Genomic DNA, 15,647 nt, shown 5'->3' on the forward strand with positions numbered 1-15,647 from the left:
TTGCCAGACCTCCGGGGTTTAGCAGCCACGTGAGTTCTCCGTGGTGGCCGCTACATTCAGGTTCGGCAGCATGTCGGCAGCAGCCGTGGCTCGAAAGCGGGGAAGGTCGGCCCCGGGGGCCGGTGCAGGGACCGGCAAGCGGCGGCGAAAGGTGAGCCTGGAGCTTCTGCTGGCCGGAGTCGGTCCCGCTTACTGGGGCTGACTACCGTCACTCCTTACGGGACACCCGGGCCCCCGGCTCCTCCGCGGCCCTCTTTTCGGCATCCCAGCTGGAGTCAGCTTCGTCCCTCTCTCCGTGGGCTAAATCCTGAAAGAACTTGCACTTGAGCCGGGGTACCACCGCCTTTCCTAGGCCCACGGACCTCGAGAGATCGGAAGGGGCGCTTGCTTCGTGCCGGGATGGTTGGGACCCCTGACCAATGAAAGGATTATTTAATTTTCAGACCGACTCTGCCGGGGACCGGGGCAAGTCCAAGGGAGGCGGCAAGATGAATGAGGAGATCTCCAGTGACTCTGAGAGTGAGAGGTGAGCTCTCTTCCACCCAGGCGAAGCGAACAGTGAGGCCCAGGGGTCGGGGCAGAGCTGGGCGGAGAACCCATGTCTCCGGTCTTTTTGGCTCTTAGAGTTGGCTCTTTCTTCCACTTCTGATCCTGATGAGTAGGACTCGTTTTGAGGAGATGGAGAAGTCTCATCGACTTCCCTGCAGGGTCTCTGTGTGGGGAGAATCCCCAGTCCCAAGGGGAGACCAGTGAGACCTCCCTGGTTCATGGCAGGGACCTGAGCACAGGCTGGGCTAGCTGGTAAGGGGAGAGGGATGCAAGAAATGCTTGCTAGTTCTTCATCTGTTTTCCCACAGTTTTACAGTTGCTTTCAACATATGCCAGGCACTGGCTTTACTCTTGAGAATACAGAGATGAGCAGGCAGGTGAAGACAAAATGTGTTGTAATGGGATGTGTATTCTACAGCTCTGTATTCTAGAGACTGGGGAGGGAACATTTACATAGGGCTTGGAGAGATGAGGAGGAATCCCTCAGGTAGAGGCAGGGAGGACATTCAGGGAGTGGAGAAAAGTCTAGGACTTTATGTGTGTAGGAGTGGGAGATGAAGAGGATGGAAAGGCAGGTGTTGGCCCCGTCCAGGTTGGGGAGGGCTTTGCATATCTCCCTCATTCTGCAGGTGCTAGGGGTGGGGCATGTTTCAGGGTTTCAAAGGAGGCTAACAACGTGTCAGGCCTGAGCCTGTGGAAGAGAGGCTGTCATACCAGGGAATCCTGGGGCCTTCCCTAAGAGTTGGCTTTGGAAATTCAGCTTCTAACAGTAAGCACATGCTGGCTTTGACCTGCTCACAGAAAGACAGTATACTTACTTTTTTTTTTTTTTTTTTTTTTTTAAGATTTTTATTTATTTATTTGACAGACAGAGATCACAAGTAGGCAGAGAGAGAGAGAGGAGGAAGCAGGCTCCCCACTGAGCAGAGAGCCCGATGCGGGGCTCAATCCCAGAACCCTGGGATTATGACCTGAGCCGAAGGCAGAGGCTTTAACCCACTGAGCCACCCCGGCGCCCCGACAGTATACTTACTTTTAAGGTCACTGTGGGTGGGTGTGCCTGGCCCTGTGCAGAATACTTTTTTTTTTTTTTTAAAGATTTTATTTATTTATTTGACAGAGAGAGAGGTCACAAGTAGGTAGAGAGAGAGAGGGAAGCAGGCTCCCCGCTGAGCAGAGAGCCCAATGCGGGGCTCGATCCCAGGACCCTGAGATCATGACCTGAGCCGAAGGCAGAGGCTTAACCCACGGAGCCACCCAGGCACCCACAGAATACTTTTAAATGTTTAAAAAATGTGTTGTGAACTGTGAGATACAGAAGGACTCAATGAAATGTGTTTGGACAAAGGGAGAAAGGGTGAAGTGATAAAGCTTTGTGTGCCCACCACCTGGGTTAGGAGCTAGGTAGACCATTTGCAGAAACTTGGAAGCCCCATCTCTGCATTCTGACTTGAGTTAATCATTTCTGTGGTTTCCTTCCTTCCTTCCTTCCTTCCTTTCCTTCTTCACCTCTTCTTCCTCCTCCTTTTCATTTTTTCATTCAGGTATAACTTACATACAGTAATGCTCACTTTTTTTAGTGTACAGTTTGTGAGTTTTGACAAACACAGTTGTGTAACTGCTGTCACTATGAAGGTGTAGAAGGGTTTCATCACGCTCCAGAAATCCCCCCTGCTCCTTTGTAGTCAGTTTCTCCCCACCTCCAGTCCCTGCTAACTACTGACACTAGAGTTTTGCCTTTTCCAGAACAGATTCCAGTGGAATCATACAGCGTTTGCTTCCTTTGCTCTTCTTTAAAGTTCCGTCTCCTATGTGTGAACCCCTCAATAATGGATTGATTAGTTTAGGTAAACTGAGAAGTTCTTACCTTAGCTGGATAAAGGAAAGGTAGCACCAACCCTGTTGGCTGAAGGCTTTCTGGGCACCAGATACTAAGGGGTCTCTGGGGCCTGGTTTAGCCTTGGCTTCCAGGGTCCCTTCTGGGGACATTGTGGGTGAAGTCATAAATGAGTCTTGGGAAACGGTTGGGGCATTTGACAGGGAGTAGGTATCTTCAGGCACATGATCAGGGGACGGTTCCTGTGACCCACCTCTAGCTCCCAAGAGCAAGTCCTGGTAGGCTGTGTCTTGAGTGAAGTGAATGCTCCCAGCCGGTTCAGGGATGGGGCATGGAAGGGAGAGCAGCACCTTCACCAGCACAAGGTCAAGCCAAGACCAGTTAAGTTGCACCTGGAATCCTGTCCTCAAGGTAGAGGCTGGTACCATGGCATTGGGGGTGAGACTGTGATGTCCCAGAGTGTCTAGCTCTTGGGTCCTTTTATCGGATCTGGACTGGTTGCTGCTCTGTGGTTTAGGAGGGTCATGATTCTGGAATCTGCCTTTTCAGCTTTCCATGTTGGCTCTCCTATTCCCTGTCTCCCATGCCTTTCTCATTGTTAGCTTACCCTCTTGTGTAGTGAGCACAGCCTCCATCCTTTAGTGAGGTTTAAAAAAGACAAGTCCTGTGGCACCTTGTGCATCTGACAGTATCTTCGCTGGTCATCGGTGGTTTAACTGGCGTGGGCTTCCAGGGGTTCACAGTGCCCTTGAGGATTTTGTGTGTGTGGCTCCTCTGTCGGCCTGCTTTCAGTGTTGCTGTTGATTCCAGCAACACTGTATGAGACCTTTTCTCAGCAGCCTGTGGAACCTGCTTTCTCCCTCTAGAGTTGAGAGATTTCACAGTGATCCTTTTGGGTTTTAGGTCCCTTTTCACCCCTTATCGGGCACTGGGTGGGTCTTTTCAGTGTGGTAAGTCACATCTTTCAGTTTTCTGCATGGGTAATCATTGGCCCTGAGGGTTAGCAGGGTTGGGGGCGGTGAATGGTAGGGGAAGCAGCGAGGAGGCTCAGTCCCAGTGGCAGGCTGGGCCCTCACAGAGGCAGCCCCTTTCTGCCCACAGCCTGCCTCCCAGGAGGACTGAGGAGGAGGACGACGAGGAGCTGGAGGAGACAGCCCAGGAGAAGAAGCTGCGCTTGGCCAAGCTCTACCTAGAGCAGCTCAGGCAGCAAGGTGAGTGCATGTGCTGGGCAGGTGAGGGGCAGGGCCTGTGCCCACGACTGCCCGCTGTGGCCCCCGCCACCTGATGGGTGACTAACACAGGTACCTGGTGGGCTGCCTGAGCTGTGCGTGCTGGCTGCCCTGGGAGAGGGTGGCCAGGAGACTAATGGGCCTCCAGGGGTGGTTGGGTGGGGTAGAACTTTAGGGGGCTTTGGCCTGATCTCTCAGTAAAGACAGGGGTTAGGCGGGAGGGGACATCTCCTTTGCCCAAGGCAGCCCAAACTTCCTGTGGGGTGCAGCCCGAGTGGGGCCCAGGACTGAGGTGGTGGTAGGGTGGGGCTGGGAAGGAGGAGGTGGAGGCTTGGCCTGGGGTGACCTGACAGACTGGTCTGTCCTTGCACAGAGGAGGAGAAGGCTGAGGCCCGGGAGTTTGAGGAGGACCAGGTGGCTGGGCGACTGAAGGAGGATGTGGTGAGTTGTGGAGGGAAGGTGGTGGGAGAGAAGGGGCGGGGGCCGTCCTGCTCCTGGGAGCTCACCCCTCTCCTCTCTGTGCAGCTGGAGCAGCGGGGCAGGCTGCAGAAGTCGGTGGCAAAGGAGGTAAGCGGGCAGGGCGCTTTGGTGTGAGATTGGAGTGAATCATAGGGCACCGGTGGGTTGGTGAGCAGATGGCCTAACTGGGACTCAGGCTGTGGGGTTTGGCTCTGGAACATGGTGGGCAGTTGGGCACACGGGGTCAGGGAAGGGTCTGATCCTTGCAGGGTGGTGGGAAAGGATGGTGTGTGTGTGTGTGTGTGTGTGTGCGTGTGTGTGTCTAGGGGCCTTCTTGCCCCCTGTGGCAGTGACCCAGCCTTTCCTGCCCAGATTCAGGCCCCAGCCCCAGCCGACATCCGAGTCTTACGGGGGCACCAGCTCTCCATCACGTGCGTGGTCATCACCCCTGATGACGCGGCCATCTTCTCTGCTGCCAAAGACTGCACCATTATCAAGTGTGAGTGAGCACCTGCGTGGGGGTGCAGCCCCAGTGGTCTTTTGGGAGGGCTGGTCTGTGAGGAGGGAGTCATCAGGGCAGACTGAGGCCCGATGGGGGAGGCTTCTGGTGGTAAGTTGGCTCCTAAGGAGGTGTTTTCTGAGTGCCAGTGGAAGCTTCTGGCTAGGAGTGGGGCTGTGAGCTCCCTGAGGCTCTGTGCAGCCCTGGGATTGCATTCTGCTCTTCCTGGGTCCTCCCTTCGACAGCTGAGGCTCTCTTCACCCACCCTTACGAGAAACTGGAAGAACTTGTAGCCTTGGTCCTAAAGTACCTGCTTTCCTTCTCCCTGGGGCTTCGTGGCTGCCCTTTGGGGTTATTGTCACCATGTAACAGACAAGGAGCCTGAGGGGGCTGTGCAGGGGCTCCCAGTGGCTGAGCCCGATCTTTGGCCTGTGCTGCCCTTGGAGGGGATTGCCAGCCAGTCCCAGCCTCCATCCCAGTAGCCTCTCTCTCTCCCGGTGTCAGGGAGTGTGGAGAGTGGACGGAAGCTCCATGTGATCCCACGAGCCAAGAAGGGTGCTGAGGGGCAGCCCCCCGGCCATGACAGCCACATCCTCTGCATGGCCATCTCTTCTGACAGCAAGTACCTTGTAAGGCAGGGTTGGCCCCGAGGGCGGGTAAGAGGCCGGGGCACGCGCTGGGTGCCTGTGGCCATTGCCCTCCTCCCCACAGGCCTCGGGTGACCGCAGCAAGCTCATTCTCATCTGGGAAGCCCAGAGCTGCCGGCACCTGTACACGTTCACAGGACACCGGGACGCCGTGTCGGTAGGAGCTGTGGACATTTGTCGAGCGACTAAGTGGGCCGGGCTGGGGCGATGGGGTGAATGAGACAGAGGGTCGCCATCCTTGGCAACCTGCACTTCGGTGCAGTGCATAAACGACATAAAGGGGGAGATCTGGGAGAGACTGAGCTTGCCCTGGGTGGGAGGTGGGGGTGGGGGGTGGCACTCAGCAGTTTATGGCTCCTTGACAGCAGCTGAGTGCTGGGACCTGATTTCAGGAAGTCCTCCCTGGACCTTACTTCCGCCTTGCCTGCTGTAGTCCAGGTCCCCTTTAGCCCCCTCTCCACGTATTAGGGTCTGGCATTCCGCAGAGGCACCCACCAGCTGTACAGCACGTCCCATGACCGCTCCGTGAAGGTGTGGAACGTGGCGGAGAACTCCTACGTGGAGACGCTGTGAGTGTGCGCGGGGAGAGGGTGTGTGGATGTGCACGCCAGTGCACGTGTGACCCCCATCCTACCCCCCGCCCCCTTCATCCCCCCCAGCTTCGGGCACCAGGATGCCGTGGCTGCGCTGGACGCCCTGAGCCGGGAGTGCTGTGTGACGGCTGGGGGCCGGGACGGGACGGTGCGTGTGTGGAAGATCCCCGAGGAGTCCCAGCTTGTCTTCTATGGCCACCAGTAAGGCTGTCCACTGGGCCCAGTAGGGGGAGCGGGGCTGGGGGAGGGGCCATGCCCCTCACTGCTCCTCCTTGCCAGGGGCTCCATCGACAGCATCCAGCTTATCAACGAGGAGCACATGGTGTCAGGCGCAGACGATGGGTAAGAGCTGCCTTCCTGATGCCTCACACCGCTGTCACAGCTCCCAGCCTCACCTCCTGGAACCTCTCCGAGTGGTGGTGTGATTTCTTTCCGCCCAGTGGCCTGTCTGCCCTACCCCAGCCCCTTACCCATGATCTTCTCTGTCCACAGCTCCGTGGCCTTGTGGGGCCTCTCTAAGAAGCGGCCACTTGCCCTGCAGCGTGAGGCCCATGGGCTGCGGGGGGAGCAGGGCCTGGAGCAACCCTTCTGGGTGTCGTCAGTGGCGGCCCTGCTCAACACCGACCTGGTGGCCACAGGCGGGTACCCTTTGAGGCCAAGAGGACGGGGTGACGGTCGGCAGGGGGTAGTGGGGCGCTGGAGCGTGGGTACTCACTGTTTCTCTTTCCCTCCAGGCTCCCACAACTCCTGCGTGAAGCTCTGGCAGTGCGGGGAGGGCTTCCGGCGGCTTGACCCGCTCTGCGACATTCCCCTGGTAAGTGAGACTTGAATGCCCAGCTTGTCTTTGCCTCACTGCCGAGGCCCTGGAGCTCATGGCCCCTGGACTTAGCCCCTTACTGTTTTTACCTGCCAGAAGGGAGGCTCCTCAGGGCAGGGCCAGCTAGGACTTCTCTGTTTTATAGTCCCAGCTCTTAGCGCAGGGCCTGACAGGAACCCTTCCTCCTTCTTCCTCTCCTCCACTCCCCACCCTGTCCTGGGTGCAGGGGAACAAGGCTGGGACAAGGCAGGGAACAGCGTGTGCAGAGGCACGGAGGTGACGGGCAGCCTGGTGCTATCTCACAGCCAGAGCCTGTGGGCACGGGACACCCTAAGGGAGAGTGGCAGGACGGTCCATGACATCTGGTGACTGTGCAGGGCTCGGTGATAGTCATGGGGTCTCTAGGACCCCGCAGCCAGGAGCTAGGCCCTGGGCCACCCTGATAGGTGACATACTTGGCATACACTGTCTCCTTAAATCCTCACAAGTTCACTGTGAGGCCAGCACTCTTTTTCTGTCCATCTCATAGGTGTGGAGGCCAAAGCTCTGAGGGGTCAGGGGCTGACCGAGGTAGTAGGAGGCAGAGCAGGGATTTAAGCTGGGCCTGCCGAGGCCACGCCTTTGGCTGTGAGGCTGGGGCTGTGGTGTGGGTCCGCAGGGGAGAGGGGGTGGGGGATGGATCTGTTCTCAAATCTTCTCACGTCTTCCCATGTCTCGCCCTCTTCTCAGGTGGGGTTTATCAATAGCCTCAAGTTCTCCAGCTCCGGGGATTTCCTGGTGGCTGGGGTGGGGCAGGAGCACAGGTATGAGGCACTCTTGGAGGGCGGGGTGGAAGGTGGTGCTGGCCAGGCCACCCAGTGGGGTAGTGGGGGCTGGGCCTGGGCTCAGCCCCTCCTTTCATTCTGTCTCCTGTAGGCTTGGCCGCTGGTGGCGCATCAAAGAGGCCCGGAACTCCGTCTGCATCATCCCACTCCACAGGGCCCCCCGGCCCCCCGCTGCCGGCTCCTGACTCTTCTCCCCTTTATTTAAGTCTTTCCCAGACCAGGCCCTGCCCTATTTGTATTAAAAGACTTCTCTTTTGGGCTTTGTCTCTTGCACCTTCTTGGGTGAGGAAGGAGGGTGATGGTGGGACTATGGGCTGGAAGAGGCCAGGGAGGGACAGGGCTCCCAGAGTCTCGATTGCTGAGGGCTTTTTTTTTTTTTTTTTTTTAAAGATTTTATTTATTTGTCAGAGAGAGAGAGAGACTGCGTAAGAGAGATATAGAGCGCAGAAGCAGGGTAAGCGGCAGGCAGAGGGAAGCAGGCTACCTGCTGAGCAAGGACCCGGATGTGGGACTTGATCTCAGGACCCTGGGATCATGACCTGAGCTGAAGGCAGACCCTTAACCATCTGAGCCACCCAGGTGTCCTGGCTGAGGGCTTTTTGTCCTTTTCCATGGAACTTGGGGATGGAAATATCAGCCAGCTCCCAACATCCTCTGTGACCTTATTAGTCCAGCTCCCCGCCCCCATCCCCGGCCTGCTAGGTGTCAGAAGCTGCTGACCCTCAGCTAGAAAGCCATGGCTGTCCAGTTATGTGTCAGGGCTGGCTGTGGAGTCTGAGAACTGAAATGACAGCTAGGCCTGCAAGTTAGGCGGACACCAGCCAGGTCAGGAAGCTGGGGTGGGTGGGTGGGGTGGGACACTGCACTGCCTACTGCCTGGGGACAGGTGTCAGAGTTGGGAATAGCTCTGCCCTTGGTCTGAATGACAGCCAGGCTGTCAGGAGAATGTTCTTCCTGCTGATTTTACCCACTGGATGATTCACTCCTGCCACTGGCGAAGCCAGAGGAGGCTGACTGGTAGTGTCCAAGCGCAGTAAAGTCTCCTTTTAATGGGAAATGAGAGTGTTACGGATTCTGCTCTAACCTTTTCTTAACCCATTGGGCTTAACCACTGAGTCTGTGGTTCCCAAGGGGGCAGCATGGTCCCCTCAGGGGAGGAAGTCACAGGACTTCTCTCCTGCTCCCCTGCTCAGGAGGCCCACCATCAGAGACCTGCTCCTGCCTGCCTGCATCCCTCTGGGGCCGGATGCGGTCAGGTTCAGATTGAACCCCCAAAAATCCTGTTCTGGATCAGAAGATGGTAATGGAATTCACTTCCTGTGTTCTGCCTCAAATTGAGCTCAACGATAGCATAAGCACACTTCCTGAGAGACATGGCAAAGCAACACGGAAATGCACCCTCAGACACGAACCCCTTTGCTATGGACACGTTCCTACTGGGAGAAATCCAGTCTTGAATCATTGCTCCTCTATAAGTAACGCATCATTTTTCTTCTGGCTGCTTTTATGATGTTTTTATCTTTGATTTTCAGCAGTTTGATTGTGATCTGTCTGGGCAGGGTTTTCTTTTCTTTTCTTTCTTGTAAAGATTTTATTTACTTGTTTGGCAGACAGAGATCACAAGTAGGCAGAAAGGCAGGCAGAGAGAGAGGAGGAAGCAGGCTCCCCGCTGAGCAGAGAGCCCGATGCAGGGCTCCATCCCAGGACTCTGAGATCACAACCCGAGCCGAAGGCAGAGGCTTAACCCACTGAGCCACCAGGTACCCCTGGGCAGGGTTTTCTTGAATACATCTTTTTCTTATTTTTTTCCTGATTAAAAGACATAACATAACTTACCATTGTCACCATTTTTTGATGCTTATGTCATAATTTTCTTATCAATTAGCAGAGGTTCTTTTCTTTTTTTTTTCCCAAGAGAGCTTGCTCGCGAGCCAGGAGGAGGGGTGTGTTTAAAGTGGCTAAAGAGGGAGAGAATCTTAAGCAGTCTCCATGCTGGGCATGGACACAGGACTTGATCCCATGACCCTGAGATCATGACCTGAGCCACCCAGGCGCCCTGCTGATGTCACTGTCTTGAAGCGTACGATTCAGGCATTGGGTACATTCACGTTGTGGTGCAGCGGTCACCACCATCTGTTCCCCTAATGCTTGCAAATCTGGAACTCTATACCTGTGAAACTGTAGCTCCCCTGACCCCCTCCCCCTGACCCTGGCAACCACCATTTTACCTTCCATGACTTTGACTACTCCAAGTATCTCATAGAAGTGGAATCATACAATATTGCCTTTCAGTGACTGATTTATTTCACTTAGCGTAATGTTAGGGTGTTGAACGTACATGTTCTAGCAGGTGTCAGTATCTCCTTTCTCTTTTTTAAGGCTGAATAATATTCCATGGTGTGCATATACCACATTTTGTCACACCTCCCTCCACTTGGACGCTTGGGTTGCTTCTGTGTTTAGCTACCATGAATAATGCTGCTAGGATATTCGTGGCCACACGAATATCTCTTCGAGACTCTGCTTTCGTTTCTTTGGAGTGTATGCCTAGAAGTGGAATTGCTGGGACATACAGTAATCCCATTGCTAATTTTTTAAGGAAACTTCATACAGTTTTCCACAATGGCTGTACCATTTTACATTCCCACCAGCAGTGCACAAGGGTTCCAATTTCTCCACACGCTCGCCAGCACTTGTTTTCTGTTTTGTTTTTGATGTGACCATTCTGCTGAGTTTGAGATGGTATCACATTGTAGTTTTGATTTGCATTTTCCTAACTGTGATGTAGAGTATCTTCATGCGCTTATTAGCCATTCAGATATCTTCTTTGGATAAATGTCTATTCAAGTCCTTTGCCCATTTTTGAATCAGGTCGTTTGCTTTTTTTTTTTTTTTTCTCTTTTTTTCTTTTTGTCATTGATTGAGTATATCCTTTTTGGTGTTTGCTGAGATTCTTGAATTTGTAAATGTATGCCTTTCACAAAATGGGGACGTTCTAAGCCTTTCTTCAAGTTCTTTCTACATCAATTTCTTCCTTCTGGGACTCAATAACGGAAGTGTTAGACCTTCTACTGTTGTCCCACAGGTTTCTGAGGCTCTTTTAATTTTTTTTCCTCAATATTTTTTTCTCTCTGGTTGGATTCTCTCATTTTTATTACTCTGTATTCAAGTTTACTGACTTATTTCTCTGTCATCTGCATTCTGCCCATAAGGCTATCAATGAGTTCTTTATTTCAGATATTGTATTTTACAGTTAAGTTTCCACATGATTCCTCTTTCTTAAGTTTATTTTTAAGTAATCTCTATACCCAACATGGGGCTTGAACTCACAACCCCAAGATCAAGAGTCGTACAGTCTACCAACTGAGCCAGCCAGGTACCCCACTTTTGTTTAGGTTTTTTTTTTTTTTTTTTTAAGATTTTGTTTATTTGTCAGAGAGAGACCACAAGCAGGGAGAGTGGCAGGCAGAGGGAGAGGCAGTCTCCCTGCTGAGTATGGAGCCTGATGAGGGATTCAATCCCAGGACCCTGGGATCATGACCTGAGCTGGAGGCAGACAATTAACTGACTGAGTCCGCAGTTTTGTTTTAGTTTTGATGTCTCTTCTGAGAACTATGTTTCCATTCATTTAGAAAGGATTCACCTTTACCATCATGGAAGATGGTTATAATAACTGTTTCAACATTGTTGTCTGACACTTGTAACATTAAAAAATGGTTTTTCTTAAGAATTAATCAGAAGGGAAAAAAAAGAATTAATCAGAGGGGGCTCTCTCTCAGGTTATTTGCCATCCACACTAATGCAGTTCTGCATTTTGGGCTGCCTTCAGTAATGACATGGAAACCGGAACTGATCGTTCTTCAAGAATTTCTTCCCCAATCCATCTGCTACTGTCCACTTTCCAGAGTCCAGTTGCTTTCTGTATTCTATCCAGAATTTTTAGTTGTCATCATTGGGAAAGATTAGCTGTAGTATCCTTGTTCCATCTTGCTGGCACTGGACTCGATGGCATTTTATTTTATTTTTTATTTTTTTAAAGATTTTATTTATTTATTTGACACACAGAGAGAGATCACAAGTAGGCAGAGAGGCAGGCAGAGAGAGAGAGGGAAGCAGGCTCCATGCTGAGCAGAGATCCCAATTCGGGCTCAATCCCAGGACCCTGGGATCATGACCTGAGCCGAAGGCAGAGGCTTAACCCACTGAGCCACCCAGGCGCCCCTGGACTTGATGGTGTTTTAAAGAAATTTCAAAAGATGGTCTTTTCTAGACATTCAGATGGCCAACAGACACATGAAAAGATGTTCAACATCACTCATCATCAGGGAAACACAAATCAAAACCGCAATGAGATTATCACCTCACACCTGTCAGAATGGCTAAAATAAAAAATGCAAGAAACAACAAGTGTCAGGAAGGATGTGGAGGAAAAGGAACCCTTGTGCACTGTTGGTGGGAATGCAGACTGGTGCAGCCACTTTGGACAACAGTATGGAGTTTCTCAAAAATTTAGAAAGAGAACTATTTTATGATCCAGTAATTGCACTACTGGGTATGTACCCAAAGAGTACAAAATACTAAAGGTGAAGGATCTGTACTCTCAAAACTATAGAACACTTATGAAAGAAATTGAGGAAGACACAAAGAAATGGAAAAACATTCCATGCTCATGGACTGAAAGAAAACATATTGTTAAAATGTTGATACTACCCAAAGCAATCTACATATTCAAAGCAATCCCTATCAAAATATCATCAACATTTTTCACAGAGCTGGAACAAACAATCCTAAAATTTGTATGGAACCAGAAAAGACCCCAATTAGCCAAAGTAATGCTAAAAAAGAAAACCAAAGCTGGAGGCATCACAATTTTGGATTTCAAGCTGTATTACAAAGCTGTAATCATCAAGATGGTATGACCCTGGCACAAAAACAGACACATAGATCAAAGAAACAGAATGGAAAACCCAGAAGTGGATCCTCAACAAAGCAGGAAAGAATATCCAATGGAAAAAAGACAGTCTCTTCAACAAATGGTGTTGGGAAAATTGGACAGCTCCATGCAGAAGAATGAAACTGGACCACTTCCTTACACCACATACAAAAATAAACTCAAAATGGATGGAAGACCTCAATGTGAGACAGGAATCCAACAAAATCCTAGAGGAGAACACAGGCAGCAACCTCTTTGACCTTGGCTGCAGCAACTTCTTGCTAGATGTGTTCCAGAGGCAAGGGAAACAAAAGCAAAAATGAACTATTGGGATTTCATCAGGCTGAAAAGATACTGCACAGCAAAGGAAACAATCAACAAAACTTAAAGGCAGGGACACCTGGGTGGCTCAGTCAGTTAAGTGTCTGCCTTCAGCTCAGGTGGTGATCTCAGGTGGGATCGAGCCCATGTTGGATTCCCTACTCAGTGAGGAGTCTGCTTCTCCCTCTCCCTCTGCCCCTCCCCCTGCTTGTGTTTTCTGTCAAATAAATGGGTGAAATCTTTAAAAAAATTAAATTTAAAAAGATATCACACACAATATTACTCAGCCATCAAAAAGAACTAAATCTTGCATTTGCAACAACATGATGAAACTAGAGGGTATTATGCTAAGTGAAATAAGTCAGTCAGAGAAAAACAAATACCATATGATTTCACTCATATGTGGAATTTAAGAAACAAAAGAGGTGAACATAGGGGAAGGGAAAGAAAAAGAAAATAAGATGAAGACAGAGAAGGAGACAAACCATAAGAGGTGCTGAACTCTAGGAAACAAACTGAAGGCTGTGGAGGGGCGGTGGGTGGGGAGATAAGGTAATTGGGTGGTGGGCAATAAGGAGGGCGTTTGATATAATGAGCACTGGGTATTACATGCAACTAACGAATCACTAAATTCTACCCCTAAAACTGATAATATAGTATATGCTAACTAAATTGAGTTTAAGTAAACAATTTTTTAAAAGAATACAAAACACTTATTTTGAAGGATATATGTACCCCTACGTTTATTGAAGCATTATTTGCAATAGCCAAATTATGGAAGCAGCCCAAGTGTCCACCAATAGAGGAATGAATAAGGAAGATGTGTGGTGCTGGGTGGCACAGTTGGTTAAGCATCTGACACTTGGTTTCAGCATAGGTTGTGATTTCAGGCTCCCGAGATCAAGCCCTGCATTGGGCTCCATGCTCAGCGTGGAGTCTGCTTGAGATTTTGTCTCCCTCTCCCTCTGCCCCTCCCACTCATGCTCTCTCTCATATAAATAAATAAATCTTTAAAAAAAGATGTCTCTCACACACACACACACACACACACACACACACACACACAGAGGAATATTATTCAGCCTTAAAAGTATGAAATATTGCCATTTACAACAACATGGATGGATCTAGAGAGTATAATGCTAAGCGAAATGTCAAAGAAAGACAAATGCCACATGATTTCACTCACATGTGGAATATAAGAAACAAAACGAACAAAGGGGGAAAAAAGAGATAGGAGACAAACCAAGAAATAAACTCTTAACTATGGAGAACAAACTGGTGGTTACTAGAGGGGAGGTGGGTGGAAGGATGGGTGAAAACATGAAGGGGATTAAGGAATGTACTTCTTGTGATGAGCACTGACCAACGTATAAAATTGTTGAATGACTATATTGTATACCTGAAACTAATATAACACTGTATGTTAACTATACTGGAATTAAAATAAAAAGAGTTTTTTAAAAAAGATGATCTTTTCTGTTTATCCAACATTACTACTTCTTTTTTTTTTTTTAAGATTTTATTTATTTATTTGACAGAGAGATCACAAGTAGGCAGAGAGGCAGGCGGGGGTGGGGGAAGCAGGCTCCCTGCTGAGCAGAGAGCCCGATGCGGGACTCGATCCCAGAACCCTGAGATCACGACCTGAGCCGAAGGCAGAGGCTCCAACCCACTGAGCCACGCAGAGGCTCCAACCCGCTGAGCCACCCAGGGACCCCAACATTACTACTTCTGGACTGTTGTTTCTACCTGCTGATGCGGGCTTCCATTTGGGATCTTCCTTTAGCATTTCTTATAGTGTGAATCTGCTAGCAATTTTGTTTTCTGAACTCTTGTTTTTCTGAAAATGGTTTTATTTTAACTTCATCTAAAAAAATCAAGGTATAATTTATGTATAATGAAATGAAGAAATTTTAAATGTTCAGTTAAATGAGTCTTGAGGGGCACCTGGGTGGCTCAGTGGGTTAAGCCTCTGCCTTCGGCTCAGGTCATGATCTCAGTGTCCTGGGATCGAGCACTGCATGAGGCTCTCTGCTCAGCAGGGAGCCTGCTTCCCCCTCTTTCTCTGCCTGCCTCTCTGCCTACTTGTGATCTCTGTCAAATAAATAAATAAAATCTTTAAAAAAAAATAAAAAAAAATAAATGAGCCTTGACAAACCCATATATCCCATAAATCCATACCTCAACAAGATAGAGGACATTTCTATCACCCCAGAAATTTCCTTTGTGCTTCTTTCTAATCCATCCCAATTCCCAGAGGCAACCACAGTTCTAATTTCTATCACTATGTATTATTAGTTTTGCATGTTTAAAAACTTCATATATGGAATTATACAATGTATTCTGTTTTGTGTTTGGCCTTCCCTCCCCCCTCCAACATGATGTCTGTAAGATTTGTCAGTGTCATTGTTTGTATCTATCATTAGTCCTTTGCTTTTTATGGCTTAATAGTATTTTATGAGTGAACTCATAATATTTATTTATCCATGCTGCTGTGTATAGACATTTGACTTGTCTCCAGTATTTAATTGTTATGAATTTAATGCCATGAGCATTCCTGTACAAGTCTTTTTGTGAATATACATCTTCATTTCTCTTAAGTAAATATCTAGGAATGAAATTGCTGAGTCACAGAGTAAGTGTAGGTGTATGCTTAATTTTATCAGGAGCGGCCAAACTAATTTCCAAATTGGTTGTTCCATTTTACCAATGTTTGGTTTTCAGTTTCTAAAAAAAATTTTTTATTAACATATAATGTATTATTTTCCCCAGGGGTACAGGTCTGTGAATCATCAGGCTTACATTACACACTTCACAGCACTCACCATAGCACATACCCTCCCCAATGCCCATAACCCAACCACACTCTCCCTACCCCCCACCCACCAGCAACCCTCAGTTTGTTTCATGAGATTAAGGGTTTTTTATAATTTGTC

The 15,647-nt window shown here is 49.6% G+C and overlaps 1 protein-coding gene across 1 annotated transcript; it reads left to right on the forward strand.

The window, feature by feature from the left end:
* Positions 1–5: 5 nt before the first annotated feature.
* Positions 6–7,714, forward strand: RRP9 (ribosomal RNA processing 9, U3 small nucleolar RNA binding protein). Its single transcript, XM_080816256.1, has 15 exons — positions 6–151; positions 444–526; positions 3,488–3,597; positions 3,989–4,056; positions 4,141–4,182; positions 4,447–4,573; positions 5,078–5,202; positions 5,285–5,377; positions 5,689–5,789; positions 5,880–6,014; positions 6,093–6,155; positions 6,306–6,451; positions 6,548–6,627; positions 7,360–7,433; positions 7,546–7,714. Exons 1-15 carry the CDS (start codon positions 71–73, stop codon positions 7,637–7,639), a joined length of 1,422 nt encoding a protein of 473 aa, XP_080672382.1. The 5' UTR covers positions 6–70; the 3' UTR covers positions 7,640–7,714.
* The last annotated feature ends 7,933 nt before the right edge of the window (positions 7,715–15,647 follow it).

This window comes from Martes martes, assembly GCF_963455335.1.
Source record: "Martes martes genome assembly, chromosome: 1".
Classification (NCBI taxonomy): domain Eukaryota; kingdom Metazoa; phylum Chordata; class Mammalia; order Carnivora; family Mustelidae; genus Martes; species Martes martes.